The sequence below is a fragment of the Perna viridis genome, chromosome 15, assembly GCF_037379345.1.
Source record: "Perna viridis isolate PV_CMFRI_1.1 ecotype Kerala chromosome 15, ASM3737934v1, whole genome shotgun sequence".
NCBI lineage: Eukaryota > Metazoa > Mollusca > Bivalvia > Mytilida > Mytilidae > Perna > Perna viridis.
The window spans coordinates 19,933,500-19,952,134 of NC_142459.1; the positions used below are offsets into that span (position 1 = coordinate 19,933,500).

The 18,635-nt window shown below is 31.8% G+C and overlaps 1 protein-coding gene across 1 annotated transcript; it reads left to right on the plus strand.

The window, feature by feature from the left end:
* Window positions 1-17,417: 17,417 nt before the first annotated feature.
* LOC148597384 (apolipoprotein L3-like) lies at window positions 17,418-18,307 on the plus strand. Its single transcript, XM_088563023.1, has one exon. The coding sequence runs from the start codon at window positions 17,452-17,454 to the stop codon at window positions 18,244-18,246; it is 795 nt and encodes a 264-aa protein (XP_088419149.1). The 5' UTR covers window positions 17,418-17,451; the 3' UTR covers window positions 18,247-18,307.
* Window positions 18,308-18,635: the final 328 nt, after the last annotated feature.

The following is an 18,635-nucleotide window of genomic DNA, read 5'->3' on the forward strand; positions in this document are numbered from 1 at the left end:
CAATTATTTAGCAATGAAAATTAAACAATAAATATTTTAATGTTAAAACAAATTTCATAGAAAAATATGGAGAACTATTTCATGTACGTGGAAATAAATAAAATATTCTACAATAATGTCTGAAGTTGTTGAAAATATACATATATCAAGGCTTTTAAGGCTTGAAAGAGTAATCAAGGGAACCAAGGTTATAGCGGTAATCAAGAGAATGCAATCCAGGGACAAAGACCAGACATGGAAAACAGACATACACAAAAAGAACATAAGAATATCGTTTGGCTAGATCCTTTAATCTCAGTTTCCGCTATATAGATGACATATTATCTTTAAACAATCCTAATTTTGGGGATTCGATACATCGCATCTACACCCGGAGAACTTGAGATAAAGGATACTACAGACACTGTGAAGTCAGCCTTACATCTTGACCTACACTTAGAAATCGATGGTAAAGGAAACCTATTGACCAAACTTTTCGACAAACGTGATGACCTTTCATTCAGAATTGTCAACTTTCCTTCTTCTGTGGCAACATCCCTTCAGCACATGCGTATGGAGTGTTCATATCACAACTCATACGTGAAACTCTGCAAACTTTTTGTATTGCGCTAGAACTCAAATATTATATTCCTTTTGATTTCCACTCGAAATTTGTTCCCTTGATTTCCGTTATAACTTTTGTCAGACCCTATTTCTCTTAATCGATATTTTTATTCTGTTTGTCTGTATACTCATTATAAAAGACGATTTTTTTTCTAATCTAGCATAGTCCATCTTAAAATACTTAAAATAAATAAAAACGACGAATGGACTCTTTTAAAGTAAAAAAATAAAAAGAAGTTACAAAAAAGGATTAACAATATAAATGTATAAATGACCAATGTTGTGACTGTATGCTACAGGGTGTTAGATGGAAAAATAAGAATTAAAAAAGTCATGTCATTAACCATTGTTTTTTTTATTATTTTGTAGACCTACGAAATATTTACGACAATTACGGTAACAGAACTACATTTATAGATTCCAACAGAAGATTTTTTAAAATAAATAACTGTTGTCCGTGATGTATTTCGTAAAATCTGGCAAAGAATAATAGAATATTCAGGCCCTGAACCGAAATGGCCTTACAATCAAATATTGAGAACCAAACGTTGAATAAAAATTAACACACCTTTACACGAAATGGTAAAAAATTAACGACTGGAGGGTTCAATAATGTTGAATCTAGAATAATTTTAAAGATAATTATGTATTTTGGCGAAATGATTATCCATCCCCGAAAAAGAAGGCGATCTACATCTTTGGAAGAAGAAATCGAAATTTTGTGGTGACATGCAGTGCCTTAGATTGATCCATAATCGTTTTGTTCATCGCGTTGACATTGATAACAGTAAAAATGTCAATGTTTGAACTCCTCGACAACTGCCTTCATTGTACACAAGACCTGTCTTTCAAACGTAAGGTACACAGGCAATATTCAGACGCATGTCAAACATGTCAACCATTCGTCAGACATATGTCGACTGCCATACATCTGACTCCCGTTTCTAACCGCGTATGTCAGACATGCTCCAGAAAACATAAGATCAAAATGTGTCAGGCATACAGTTAACATATGTCTTTGCGTTGGACGCTTATACCATATAGTCAGAGACACATGTTTAACATATGTCAGACACATGGTAAACATATGTTTTGTGTCAGACGCCTTAATAGTATAGCCTTTGATTTGCGTTTAACGTAAGTTTAACATAACTTTAACATATGTTTTATGTCAAATGCCTGCAACTTATCCATTTACACGTGTCAGATCATGATGCACATCAACCATACATGTATATAGACATATGTTCTACAAATGAGAAATAGGCAGTTATTAGGGTCAAGACACATAAATGGTGATGATTTCTATCATTACCTTTTAAACAGACTGTTCTTGATGGCAAATCCAATGATAAACAAACGGGCCCTTACCTGGGGCTCAAAATCTTTCCTCGACAAAAACATGTGTGCCATACAAAAAAATGAATGTGTATGGATATTAAAACTACACTTAAAATCAAATTTTATTAATTGTTCAAAATGTAAATTGCTATTCAAGTATTGTTTTTTTTTCAATCTACAACTAAATAAATATAACATTTTGCAAACGCTGCCCCTTTGAATCTGCCTACAATTCTATATACATTTATTAATAGTGTCACATCCAGTATGATACCATAAACATTGTTTGCACATTCAGTATAAAAGTGAAACTTCTTTAAATTTTGCTACCATATAATAATATTATACATATTTGAGTAGCAACAAGATTTTATAACAAATTGTTGGTACATGTACATGTATTAGCTCATTAGCTACAAACAATCATAATGGATCCTGTCTTACTTAACATTCAAAATTGCATGTACATGTACATTCAATTAATAGTTATGCACAATAAAGGTGGATTTGTTCAAACAGAATCGAAAAAGCTTTAATCTCAATACAAACAAAAATGCAGGATTGTACAAGACAGGATCTTTTATACAAATGCGTCACATGAAGTACTATGAATATCCATACATTTTCACATAAATAACGATAAAGTCCAGTCAAATAAATTGTAACCTTATAAAAATTACAATCAAAAATGTTCAATTCTACAGCATAATGCACCTTATAAACACAGAAAAACCGTTTCTAAGACTTAAAATTGAAGCAAACATAAAATAAGCATTTTAATATACATTGTAAAGGGGAGATAATTCCATATTTTTTTTCAAGATTCTCCCCTTAATTGCTATTTTTAGCTATTTATTCCTCATTCTCACAAATTGAGGAGTCCATGATACGCAAGAGATGTGAAATAATATGGGTAAATGAATTCTTTTTTTTTCTTTTTTGAATTGCTATTGTTTATCCAAGGTTATGGAAAGGCAGAGGGGTCATGGGCATATAACCATTGAAGCTAAAAATGACCCATCTAAGAATTGTACTTAGAATGCTTATAAATGGCCCGTATACAATTTGAATATTTGTAATAAATGCTGAAAATTATGACCCATTTCAATAAAATCTTTCCTGACCACTGTAATGTTTACATTCATTTGTATGCAAATTATCATTTGTTAAAAGTATTTTATCGTATTACCATGAAAATTGAAATTCTTGAACTTAACTACCTTTACAGTGTTCTAGCTAAGATTTGAAAAAGGCAGGGTGCTAGTTTAATATGGACACATTGTTCACTAATAAGGTACTAAATTATACATGTAGGTTGTTCTTTGATAGCAGGTACGAAAACTTTTTTAAATAATCCTCTCATTCACCATTAAACATCTACTCTCTTCACATTTTTTTCTATCAGATATAAAGGCATAGTTATGGTTTTGTATCAAATTGTATTGCTATTTAAGCCAATTGATTAGAGTAACCTCCCCTTTCTAATGCTTATTTTAATGGAAACTAGGAATCATTGAAAGGGACTCCATTCACATTCTGCACGCGTCTCCATGTTGGATACTCAAGTAAATTTGTTCGTCAGAGAAATGCATGTATATGAAATAGAAAGACCGGGAAAACAAAAGGAATCGAAGTTGTTTTAAGCATTAGAAAAGATTGCAGCAAAATAAATTTTAAAAGATTTTTGAAAATGATTTTGTCATTATCTTCTACATACCGTAAATTCTGTTAATCAGAATGATAGTTTCAAACTCCACACTGTGATTTCTTTGAGTTGTAGTTAATCCAGAGTAAATATTAATATAGCGGAACAAAATGTATACATGACCTGTAACCTATCATGGTGAACTTATATACAAAAACTCATGTCAATATCTTCAAGTGATTAAAAAAAAGTCTAAAAAATTTGAAGAGGCACTAACAGACGGGTCGAAAACATTATACCAATATGCCAATTATCAATATAGCCCACATTAAAAGACAAAAAAAATATAGCCTTGAGATGAATTTGTTAACCAAAAAAGCAGGTTGAATTTCAAGGTCATAAACCATTATCAATGGAACATGACACATTATCGTTAAGCAATCAATCCACATGCCATATATGAAAAGCCCACATGGAAAGACAAGAAGTAACAGCCCGGACACAAGTTTGTCACAACGCAAAAACATGAATTTGACCTTGAGGTCAAAGTTCAAGTTCATAGGCCAATACCCATGGTAAGCAACACATCGTACTTAGGTGACCTATCCACATGCAAAATATCAAAAGCCTACATCAAAAGATACATATAACAAGGTCTCAAATAGTATTAATGGAAAAAAATGAAAATAGACAATCATTATGTTAACTGTTCTAGTATAAACAAAATAAATGGTGCAAAAATATCTTGATTGGTTAACTTTTCAATTAACAGACATACAGACATTAATTTCTTTCAAACAAGGCCGACATTATACCCCCAAAAATAAAATCCTTCTCAGCATAATTGAGCAAACAAACATGATTGCTTTACGTGTACAATGTGTACCCAGACAGTCTGTCACTATTGAACAACAACAGTGAATCACTATATATACATGTATTACATTTATAGAAATGAACTTGAAATTTCTAGTTTTACAATATTTGATAATTGCATGGTAAATACCAACTTCATTTTCAATGATTCACAAGTAATAATCAATACAGGCTGTAAACAAATGATAAACTTCTTGTACTGCAGCTTGAAATCACAAGTGTCTGGTGAATATAAACCACACTGTTCAATCTATTTGGAAAACAATTTGATTAGACTTCATCTGTGGCTGTTCTTCCTTGGTTGATCCAAACACTTAGATAAACTTGGTTTTATTCCCTTTTGATTTACGAAATTTTGATAAAGCAGCGAAATCTTTCAGACTCTCTTAGTAATAACCACACAGGTAAATAGCTTGCAAAGAATCCGTGTATGAATATTGTTTATATTGTTTACATGTGTGAGTAATTTTACTCCATGCTATCAGTTAGCAAAAAAGGTAAAAATGTTGATTTCAGTACGGGGAACATAAAATAAAAAAACCTAGATCAAAAGCAACAAACAATTCACAATGCCTAAATGAGAAATTGGCCCATATTTGAATGTATCCAGTGACTCCAATCCCATAATTCAAAAATGTAAAATCCAAAACATGTAAAAATCAAAACTGAGCTTTCATTAAAAGCCTGAGAAATAAACTTTTCAATAAAGTTTCAAGAAAATAAAAACTTGAAGCCTTTTCATTTTTTGGGGGCAAATATGGTAAATTGCACTCACCCTTTTTATGAAAAAGTCTCATAACTAAACACAAAATTGACAGCTGCTCCACAAGCGAATGATACGCCAGCTTTCTTGTGAAAAAAAAAACATAATTAATGTTAAGGTAACATGTACAGGATGTAAAATATATCCTGATCAATTCCTTATCCCCACTCCATATGAAACCCAACAAAAATTGGTAACAACATGCTTACTATGATACCAAATTAAAGTAATAATTCAGCTTTTTGATCTGTGGAAAAACGTGGTTGCTGTTAATTGTTACAAAAACAGGACGAGGGGGTCAGTCAGAAGTGTTTTCTCATAAATCTTCAAAACCATTAGGTTTAACCAAGTTTTTTCCATTGCTGAAATGATCCTTAAAATAAGATCTACAAAAGTTACAAGGAAAAAAAGTTTTGTTGCATGTGATTACATGTACTTAGAGCTTGTATACATTTACATGTACATTTTGTACCTTAAGTTTTCAAATGTATTGAAGATTAGTTTCTAAAAAATAACATTTTATTAAAAATGTTTAATGAACAGTTTAAGAAATAGCAGGAAATAAAATATACAAGAAAAACCTGGAGTTAAGTCTCCTCACCTGTGGATGGTTTCTGGTTCTTTATATCAATACCCAAGTGTCTTCCAAGTATGTGTTTTATTAAAATCCTGAAAGAAGAAACAGTTATCCACAAAGAATCAGAAACAAATACAGCTTTAAAATATAATTTAATATTTGTGGAGTGTTTTTACCAGACTTCAGTTTAAGAATACTAAGCGCTATGATAAAAACTGAAAAGCCTCAAAGACTTAATGTAGTACTCTATTGTAAACACAAAATTTATCAAAAACAGCTGTATGAGGCTTTGTCTGAAAACTTAAGAACAACAGTACATACCATCCGTACATGTATGGTATATATACAAAATTGATAACAGTTCGAGCTCGTCAATGTATTAAACATGTTGGTCAAAATAGTAAACGGTATTGTTTTTTTTTGTTTTTTTTTTTTTGTTTTTTTTTTTTTTTTCCTTCTCAGTCAAAGGCAATATCCATTTGTTTTTAAATTGGGGTATATCATACACTGTAATTGCTGAATTACAAAAATACCTTTGTCTGTCACATTACCTTAAATGCTGCGAAATTAAAATTGCTTGTAATGACGATAGGATTAGCATCGAAACATCGATTTCTTATTTACATTCTTTATGCAGTAATGATTATAATAATAAGATTCGCGCTTCACTTCAGTAAGGTTCGACAACTTTGTTTGTAACAATTTGAACATGTGTATTCAAGGGAGTGAATGTTCAGTGAATTGAACATGCATCAATAGGTCTCAGTCTTGTATTTTTTTCCCATAGGCTTCTATAATATGTCGTAAATTTTCATGATTTTTTTTTAAAATAGACAAGGACAACTTTTGACCATGTTTTTCAATTACGGAAATGTAAATAATAGTTTTATGTCCATTTTAGAAGAAAAAGGCACGAACTTTGGTACACCAGGACAGGTCAAACTAAAAAAAAGATTTTTTTGCTACTTTCACTTTTATTTTGAGTTCATAAAATAGACTCCTTTTCTGAAGCATTATTTTTCATAAAAAAATACTGTTTTTCCTCAAAAACAATTGTCTGTGTCATAGATTGATATTTACCCTGTACTTGTAATGAACATTAATTATAGTCATTTGCCAGGAAACAAAACAGAAAAAGGCAAAAATGAAGCGCACTATATTTTTTAGCCTCCATGTTTTCACGTACACCCGCTCAGGAATGTGTAATACAAGACTGATACCAATAGCAAATAAACAAAAGGTAAGAACATGAAATAATGATTTACACACTAAATTTTGCTTCGAAAATGACTTTACATTTTTTTCAGGTTTTTTATCAAAGAAATTGAGGAGAAAGTATTCCAAGTGTTTAGAACAAAACCATTGAAGCCATGTGTTAAACATTTGAGAGGACGGAATAACTTTGTTCAAATCGTAGATCATCGGACAGATGTCTTCTGCCATTGTACAATTAGCCTAAATAAACATATTTGTATCTATACTGCTTGCCAAAAAGGAAACTAGTGTGATGTCCGAAATGTTCCAGTTTTTAACCATAATTAACTAAGATTCAGTACAATTGAACTTTTATCAAAGTTCAAGTATATTCAGTGTTAGTCATTTAGCAAAAGTTCATCATTTTCTGTCAGAGGCGGTGATTCTTTGATAAAAAGAAGAAATAGAAGGGGTGATTTGACTCCTACACATATCTTAAATGTTTGTGAACTAAACTATTTCATAAATTTGGGTTTGTAATACCAAAATAGTTGTCTTTTTCAAAATACCTTGTAATTTTTTAGTTAACACCTGTAATAACAATACATTTGACAACTCTAACAAATAGGCTTCTGGAGCAGGGTTATGTTGCTACAAGATTGAAGTCATCACTACAGAAGTTTTATGGTCGTTATCATGAACTCGTGAATCTTTATGGTGTATCCATCAGCACCATGAGCATTGATTTATTCAACGGGTCATAGTTTTCCTTCCCTCGTTTGTCTACCCCGGACTGACTTTTTATGAGCAACTCGGCGGGTGTTTCTAGAAAAGCAGAGGACGCTTACCCTACCGGTGCACCTGGTCCATGCTCCCAGTTTTTAGTGGAGTCCGAGTTGTTCATTTACTTTTGTTACTTTGTATGTATGATTTTAGTTACTTTATGTTCTTTGTTGTGTAGGTCTGTTTTCCATGTCTGGTCTTTGTCCCTGGATTACATTCTTTTGATTACCGCTATTACCTTGCTTCCCTTGATTACTCTTTGACGAAATTTTAAATCAAAATGTTTTTGTCCTCTTAGTATTGAAAATGTGTCCGTACTTTGGTTCTACCTTTTATTTTTTTTAATTATGTGTGAGTTTAGAAAGACTTCTACAAAGATTCAACCTTCACCACCTGACTGAGGCGTAAAGAAGTCATCATAAGATATGAAATAGTTAATAAAAAAAAGACTACATAAAATGTAATATATATACACCCACACTTTCATATTATATGTTCTACATTTATGATGGGCTACTATATGGTTATATCAAAGGTATTAAATTTGTATTGAGATTTTTTTCCAGTTAATGAGTTGTCGTAGAAATGAAGAGTGAATTAATAGGTGTATGGTTGGGGTAGAATTGATGGCAATTCCATGTATTCTAATATATTTCTCAGGTTTCTTAGTCATATAGAACGTACAAATCTTGCATATTCATTGCTAGTATGATATACAAAAAGGTAGTAAAACAATCAATTTAAGTTGATTTGAAATGGTTTTGATTCTAGATTGATATTTTATGGACATCTTTTCAATACTAAGAGGACAGTTTTTGGTGGAGTCCGAGTTGCTCATTTGCTTTTGTTACTTTGTATGTATGATTTTAGTTACTTTATGTTTTTTGTTGTGTATGTCTATATTTTAGCTGGACTATTTTTAAATTTGGGTTCTTGTTGTCAACTTAATCAGACATAGTAATACCTTTTTTATTCTGGTCTTTTTTAATTTCTCCAATCGAGCCCCATTAACGAATACCTATTCCAAGTTAGATTTATAAAAGGACTAGGCTAATTGGTGTAAGTTATCACTTAAATGGTATATAGTTACTTTAGGAAACCTTAATGTCCAGAGAGTAGGTTACGTATTGTTTATTTTTTTCTATCACAAATGGCACTAAGATGTCAATCAAACTGGTCAAAGGTAAACAAACAAATCATTTGTATATGTGTGTGTCTAGCAGATAGTGTAAAATATAACACTAAGGTAAAATTGTTTTTTTTTACTTTATTCAACATAAACTGATTTAATATGATTTAAACTTTGTTTATTTCTTTTATAAATGAAGATAAATTTTCTCTTTTGTTTTTGTTTTTTTTTATAAAAAACAAAAGTATAACAATTTGTTTAAAATTGTAAAAAAAAATGATTAATTTTGAGTTTATTAAAGGGAGATAATTTCATTTCTTATAGTAGGCACTACAGCGCCTTATTTATCCTCATCCTTTCACGAGATATACGATATAAATTTTCGCCATAAAATTACTGATTTTTTTTTCGAGTATGGTTTGGTTTCTCACTTTTAATATGACGACATTGTTATTGTAAAGGTCATAAACTATAAAAACTAATCTGTCTATGCATTAAAATTGGATTAATCACCATTCACAATTAGTACGGCGAGATGTGACAGCGATACGAAATCAGAGGGAACGGCCAAATATTTGCTTCGTAAATTTGACAATTCTAACATCTTTATGATTTTTAGACCCTTCTTTGATTTTGTAATCTTTAACTTACTGTATCAATTGTGTCCGATAAAGCAGTATAGCAAATAATCTTCACATTATGATACGTAAATATATATAAAGATATTGGTTGTTGATTGAAAGCAAGTAGAAAAACAAATGTTTTGATATGATAAATTTCTTACATAGCTCTACTCTTTTTATTTCCAAAACTCTGGTGTTAGTATTTATATACATTCATCGTGTTATATTTACCATGAATATCATTTTTTATACAACATCATACATCATTTGCTCATCGTAAATTGATGTTTCTATATATATATATTTGCAAGATGACCAAAAGTTGCCCAGTATAAAAGGTGTGATGTACCTTAAATTCACCAATATCTTATTTCAATTCATATAGTAAATAACAGTATAGATACTGAAATAAAACTGAACTTGCAAGATCTGGGTAGTTAAACAGCTTTTATTTAGTATTTAACTTGATAGTAAGATATAAAGTAGAACCAAGTGAATCTAAAGCGAAAGTGCTATAATTCCATTTTTCTTGCTGAAACAGTTTTACTTAACGGCTTTCACAATTCCACCAACAGACGTCATGACCCTGCTTATGCCATCAGCCCCATCCACACCATACCCAAATTTGTCAACCTATAAACAAAATTACAGAAACAACATATTATTCAACTGATTTATTTAACTCTTTCTATACTTCTTGCGAAATCTTAACTGAAAGTGGTCAATGTATTTTCAACAAGTTTCGTTCTTAATCCCCATCTGATGTTTCACAAATTTACATTTTTGGGAACATTAAGCCCTCGTTTGCAGGTTCTAACGAAAAGGCAGCAGATTTAAACATTTCTTTTTAAATATGCCAAACGTCTTGAAAAGGTCCCACCGGTAATCAACAGAATGAATTAATCTATTTAGAGTGTGTATATAAACAACATTAATTGTAGTATTTTATTTACATTTCTTTTTCGTTTAATGATAAGTACAGATAATTCGTTTTGTGTTTAAACCGGTATTTAGTTTAAAACTCAGAAGACGTATCATTCCTCTAGTATAATGTGATGTATAGCATTATGTAATGCAATCATATTAAAAGAACTGTAAAGTATGCTCATGCTGAAATGTGTATGATGTACCTGTCCGGACCTGTGAATGCCATAACGACACCAAGTTGCAAAATGTTCACAGTTGTTTTTAGTAAAGTGGTATCTGCTTTCCGACAAAAGACTGCGTGCTCTTTCAACCGTCTTATCAACAGAAAAGTGACTGAAATTAAATTTATAAAAAAGTTATTTACAAGCAAATCTTGTGTATAACATGGGACGAAGCGTTGAAGATAATGACATTTTTTAGTCCGCAACAAAATAACGAGAACATAAGAGATAGTCCAGATTTTCAGAAAGAACATCGGTACATCTTTTATCTGAAGACGTAGAGAAGAGGACAAAAAAGTAAACACTTTTAATTAAAAACAAAAGAAATGCACACGGAAACTAGAGAATAAATGAGCGACCCGGGTGTACAACACCTGGGTTAGCTGAGTTTCTCTTTTGATGTCATGCCCGGGTTACAGCAACTTAAGGGAACTGAAACTCCATGAACACGTCTATTCTCCAAGAAGAATTAGCCACACCATACTGATTAACACGATCGTGATGTCAAGCGTAAACTTTCTGCATTGATGACGTATACTTGTGTTGATAGATTATTGTTTTAATAGGCTAGACATAAAAAGTTTATTCCGTGTAGCTTCAGTAGGCTCGTGCAAATCATATGAGTGTTGTAAAAACTTGGAGCTTGGAAAACCCTGATTTTGTCACAGAATTTAGATATTCGATGGAGCTTTCTTTAAAATTAATAAATGCAGAAAAAGTTTTACTTGTCTTGAATATTTATACATAATTAACCTTATGATCTTTTTGAAAGATCGTAGGAACATACATTTAAAACAGTTATATTGGAGGTCATATGTAAGGTATTTTATTGTTATCGAAGACTGCTATTCAAGGTTAAAGATGGGCATACTCCCAATCCACTTTTACATGATTAAAAAGAAAAACAAAACAAGCTAAAATGGAAACATTAACACAGAAAAACAGCGGTTGTATTGAGTTATGAGTAGTTTTTAAATCTTGAGGATACTGTATATTACTTAAATGCCATTCGATATACAAATCAGGTAAAATGATAAATAATTGAAATATCCATGGCATTGCGCATTTGAAATTCATGTCGATGGAGGAAAAAATATAACTCATTTAACCAAAAATGTGTCGCCAATTGTAATATTTCATAGTAATTGTGTAGATTTTTTTTCTGATAATGTTTTACCAACTGCCTGATTATTACAAATAATGATACGTAAACAGTGTGTCTTTATCCTCTATGTTTGTAGATTCAATGAATATGATATTTACCTAAATTTGGCGTCTAAGCGATTGTCGATCTGAACTCTTGAATTTCCAACGGCTTCATGAAAAGGGCTTTCTCTTACGAATATACCTGATTTTTTATCACCGTTATCATCACTTGTATGAATTACTTTCCGATTTCCTGCATAAAGGAACAGAACAAATAAAAATTAAAAATAAATTTTAAAGAAACATAATTAGTTTTATGTTCTACATATTGTGTAAATTATAATTTTTCATGTTTCGGAAATAATAAAAAGTTAAAATACTGTAATGTTAAATAAGATTTAAACCGGATGGTAATCAGGGATTAATATATCTAATTAGACACAATAGAACTGCACAAAATTGTTTTAGATTGTCAATGTCAATACACACAGCTAATTAATATATGATTGAAGGTTGTAAGACTGAAGACCCTCTTTGACAGCCAAAAAAAAATAGAAGTTAAGAAAGAGGTTTGGTAGGACATTTACGACAGCTTTCACCTAGGACTGTTTGTTGGATGGTATATTTTTTTAAAGAATACGAACTTGCATATAGAAGATTGAAAGATGCTGTTGATCAAAACGTTTATTAGCTGGGAATTTGTTGGTACTCTGTCCGAGAATGATGACCTCACTTTCGTTTGTTGAATCGTTCTTGTGCTCCAGTGACATGTACTATACCGCTTAAGTTGCATTCTGATCCGTAGATTAAGTTCGCCAATATCCAACTAAAGTTATCAAGACTAATTTTATTTAAGGTTTTGCTAGTACGGGTTGTAGTGAAGAAAGTGTCGGTTGGTAGAATGTTGCATGTTTTGCAATTTTAAATTCCACATTTTGATATAGTACAATGTGGTTCGTCATCGTTGTAGTCAAATATATCATTTAAAGTAATGAAACATCATTTTATTACTTTGAGATAGACAGATTTCTTGTACTGGAATAGATGTGCATTTTGGTACAGTTTGTTGAAAGTATGTTGCACTATCCATGCCAGAGGTGAGCGTGATAAGAGTCTTGTCTGGGAACACAACAACCAAGATAACAGTGTGTGGTCTGTTGTCAGGTTTGGACCTTAACAACCATAAATTATTACAGGGCTGATGATACCCTCGGAGACAAAATCCACCTGCAGAGGTATCGACGCAGTGGTGTGAAAGATTAATCAAGTGAACCAAGATTCTAGCAGAAATTAATAGAATGTAATCCAGGAACAAAGACTAGACAGGGAAAACATACACACATTACAAAGAACATTAAATTAACAAAATAATACATACAGGGCAGAAAAAAAAACCAAACGATAAATTCGAATTCCCCTAAAAAGAGGGAGCATGGATCATGTTCACCTGAAAGATCAGCCGCCTCTGCTTTCCTAGAAACATCTGCCGTTTTGTTCATTAAAAGTAAAGTCTTGGGAAGGCGAAAGAGGAGAGGAAAATTATGACTCGTTAAAAAAATCAGTTCTCATGTTGCAGATTTATACACCGTAACGATTTTGCTATAATGACCATAAAACTTACGTTGTGATGACTTCAATCTAGTAGCAACAGAACCTTTCTCCAAAAGCCTAATTGTAAGAATTATAGTGCTGTACAAATGTCTGCGTAATTACGACAAGCTGTGACATGACCTACGAGTTGTGATAACTCCAGGCGTAGGTGCTGAAGGGATGTTGCCACAGATTGAAGGAATTTGACAATACAAGGAGAAAACTCATCGCGTTTGACATATAGTTTGGTCTATAGTTTTCCTTTAGTTTCGACTTTTAAATGTATGTGAATATATTGAATTGACTTGATTATTTTGAAATACCCTTATCTTAAATTCTTTTGGGTAATTGCGATGTAAAAAATCCCCGAAATTTAAACGATAATGTATAATCTATATATAGCGGAAACTGAAATCAAAGGATCTGGTTTCACGATATTTCATCATTTTGATCAGATCAGCCATAAATTCAGCCTAATAAAAGTGACGGAATAGGTTAGCACATTTTGCTTCCATTGCAGTACCGACCGTTTGTTTAAAAACGTGTCCATCACCCTAGACAAAAATGTTATCGATAAAAAGTTCCAACATTTTGAAAACAACTTCTTCGGTATGTTTGAAAGATGATTTGATATCGTTGTTTACAAGAGTAATCAAGAGAACAAAGGTAAAAGTGGTAATGACGAGAATGTAATCCAGGGACAAAAACCAGACATGGAAAACAGGCATAGAAAAAAAAAGAACTTAAAGTAACTAAAATCATACATACAAAGTTACAAAAGTAAATGAGCAACTCGGATTCCACTAAAAAACTGTGAGCATGAACCAGGTGAACCGGTAGGGTAAGCGTCCTCTTGCTTTTCTAGAAATGCCCGACAAATTGTTAACAAAATTCAAGTCCGGGGTAGATGAAAGAGGAAATGATAGCCATTACACGTTAAACAAATCAGTTTTCATGGCGGAGATGGATACACCGTAGCGATCTACGAGTTCATGATTATGACCATAAAATGCCTGCAGTGATGACTTCAATCTTGTAGCAATATAACTTAGTATACAAAGTATGGTGAATATCTACTACTACATATCTGCATCTAGGAGAAACGATATTTTATATATACATTATACAACAATGTATAATGTTTTGTCTCGGCATTTAACTGAGTATGGGGAGTAGAAGTATAAGGAGTTGAAAAATCATAGTTTTTAATGCTATTGTAATCTGATGATAATCTACGATTGGGGGTTTACATAAAATCGTTCAAAATTTTCAGGATCACATTGAATTTATACCACTTCGAGAGTAACAAGTGTTGTGGTAGGACTGGAGACCCTCTTTGACAGATATGAGCAAAGTCAAAAGTTTTGAAAGAAGTTTGGTGGAACCTTTCGCAGATACAGCTATGTAGCATTGTTTGTATGGATTATTTTGAATTTAAGGAATCCACTATGTAAAGACGGTAGATCACAAACATCGTCTTTGATAGAGATAACATTTACCTTTTTTTCACTATGTTAACTTTGGACAATCTGGTAGCAGTATCGGTCATATTACTGATATTATTCATGATAATATTGTTTAAATAGGTACATATAAATATTCTGCTTTCTCCGCAGCTAATGCTTGCTGAATGAAACAAACAACTTGTGTTAGAAGTATATTAAATTCAAGACTCCTGTCATTATCTTTTTTTAAACTCTCAGCTAAACAAAATTCTTTAAAAAATCGTAATCAACCCAAATATCGGCAAAATACTAAAGCGGAAATGATGCGACACAATAATTAAGAGAAATCAACCTCCAATTATATAGATTCACCGTAAAAACATTTGCAATTCATAAATAAAATATGTATGTAATTTCAGAGCGAAGAAAATCATTCAGACTTTTTAAATCTACAAAAATATCGCCGATGATGGTGGTCCTCACATTCATGTATGGATTTTCCTTTCACTATTCCAATTAATATTCTTGAAACTGAATGTAACTTGTGTTTAAGAAAACGTCTTCGGATGTAATCACGTGTTGGCAGTACATTGATTGGCGGTGTGTGGTCATTGACTGAACATAACACTATGACTCAAAACAGTGTATTGACACTTGAAATAAAATCGGTATACAAATATAGCACTAATCGAAACAAAAAAACGCTCTGCAAAGATTTTGCGTTTTACACCGATTCTCAGCCTCATCAGAATATCGTTTTCATTTCAAGGCAATATACTGTTTTTGTCTATTTTCTCAAATCAACAAAAACCAAAATAAAGTACTCTAATAATATTTGTCTATCAATAAAACGTGTTATATTACTATACAAATAAAAACAGCCAAATGGCAGTAAATATTTTTTTTTTATTCTAATGAGGTCTCCAGGTCTTGCGTTTTTGATAATTCCTTCATGGTTCTGCTTTATTGACTCAGCTTGTCCCATTATGCAATCCTACAAATCAAATACGTACAGGATAAGTGTTGATCGAATTTATTCATCATTAATACACATTTATAAATACAAAAAAGCTAGTTTATGAAATTAATAAAATAAAGAGACTTTCAATTCATGAAAATAAAAACAAATGAAGAACTAAATCTGTAGTATTTAAAGCGATAAAAACTCCACCGTAAAATATCTTTAAACTTAATGTGAATTTGTGTTTATAAATCCCATGACTTCTTACATGTACTTAAACAAATGGAAAACGGAACCTAAAAGTGTTATTTTTCATAATCATAACCTGTCCCTCGGTTAGACTTTTCTTTCGACCAGGTAGATAATGTATAATTACGGTTACAAATAGATTTTTACTACTGGTGCAAATGTACAAAGTTATCTCAGCCAATTCTCAGTTGTGTCTGGTTTTTAGATACAAGTTTTTGGGAAAATATGATAAATATCAAAGTTACATAATAAAAAATATTTGAAAACTGATATTTTAGGATGCATTGTATTAAAGACAAGTTATGCATGAGTTTACAATTTATATTCTCGGCAATGATTCGTATGAAAAAAGTTTATGTGTATCTCAGAGTTGCTGCAAGCGAATGATATAATTCAGAATAGAAACAATTAATGTCCCTCATTTTAAAATTATTAAAATATCCATTTGGCGATTGATATGTAGAGTAAATTGTCAAATAAATACCATACCATGTATCCATTCATTCTAATGTACTGAATATTATCAAAGTTTGACAATAATTTTATATAGATATACACATATTGTTTTGGAAAAAAATGCTGAATACATAAGTGTCTCCCATGCAATTCCAACATACTCCTAAAAACTTAATTTGCCACGCGATATTCACCCTAAGGATCAAATTTTGTTTGTAATCAGATAAATTTAAAGGTTTAAACAAGTGATTCCTAATGTAGTAATAATAATAATTCATTATTCTCAAAACACTTTTAAAACATAAGAAAAAAAGTCAATTGTTGAAACATTTTTCCCCATGATATTGCCGTATCGTTACAAAATAATCCATGACTAAATTAAAAACTATAATGAAGATACTATATTTTGGTCTTTACAGCAATGAAATGCACAACATAATACAAACTTACATAACTTATGGAAGTATTATCATTTATGATACTTTAGCACATTGCACAGGACTGGTAATGAAACTGGTTTCTTATGTTAACGATATAAACAAAATATTGATTGGTTTAAGCAATAAATACCCAACCCACGACATTAACTTAAATATACGAGTTCGTCTATCTTGTAACTAATGCAGTCGTCTTTGCAGCTACATTTACGACAGTGAGTTCCTACTTAATATTTAATCTTATAGTTCAATGTTTTATTGAAAAAAAATCTGTTTTTAGTGAACCTCTTAGTGAAAATAAATTTTGATATTACAGTAATTTCATTTAAAAAATCTTGTTTAACGTTTTTTGAAATGTCTTCGAATAAATATTCAATTCACATTGTTTTATCTATTTCATTTTTGTTGGAAGATAAAAATATAATAGTGATCGCATATTTAATTTCAAATTATGGTGTTGTTAGAGAATTTCTTGAAAAGTCAAGATGTCAGGAGATGATGTTAAAAATTATCATGCACACTTTGAAAAAGTCAAAGAAATGAGAGCTAGTATCATTCAAAAGTTGAAGGAAATTCGGGACGATGTTAAAAAAGAGGACAAACGAGAGAATATCGGGAAGATAGTTTACTCGACGACAGGCGTAGCTGGTGGGGGACTTGCGATTGCTGGCCTTATCCTTGCACCCTTCACCTTCGGAGCCTCTCTAGGATTAACAGTAGCCGGAGCTGCAGTAGGTGCTGCGTCTGGTGGTGCATCCATTAGTCACGGAATTGCAAGGCATGTAATCGTTAAAAATAAATACAAAGAGGCCGAGCGGCTGCTGCAGGTTTACAAATCAGAAATAGAAGAATTTGCAGTTTATATAGACAATCTGCTTCGGGTAAATGCAGAAATTCTTCCAGTAATTTCCAGTAGTTTACCTAAGTCTGCTGGTGTATGCCTTGATGTTGCAAACTTTGTCGTTTCAACAACTAGACTATGTAGCTACATCCGTACACTTGCACCGGTTGCAAGTGGTGTTCGGGCAGCAGGAGGAGCCGTATCTGAAACGGCAGGTGCAGTAACGAAATTTATTGGGGTTGGGTCAAAAGTGGCATCAAATGCTGCCAAAGGTCTGAAAGTTGCTGGTGGGCTGTTTGCAGCGATTTCGATTGTAATTGACATAGGAACTATTGTTGACAGTGGAATCGAACTGCATCGCGGTAAACTTAGCGAGCGTGCTAAACAGCTCGATGACATAATTTCTGAACTTGAACGTGCTGATCAACATATATATTAATTCTGACACTAGACATTCGCATTTCTGTTTTATCAAACAGCTCATTTAAAACCATGATAAATATTGGGATAACAATGGTGAAAAAGAATCCATGTATTGTTCATTATACGTTTGGTTTTTTTTTAAGATATTCACGTCTTTGTTTTGGTTTTATATGAAAAATGATGAAGACATTTTGCTTAAATATTTGAAACATAAAAACTGAATATAAAAACAAGTCTAGCATTTACTACTTCAAAAGACGCACGTCTTTCATCTGAACTCATTCCAGACCGACAAGTATCCATATCTACTTTACAAATATTTATTTTGATGTCGCCGCATCCAACCTTGTTTATTCGAAGTTCCAAAATCTGTTTAAGTTCAATTGAAACCGAAAACTGAAAACC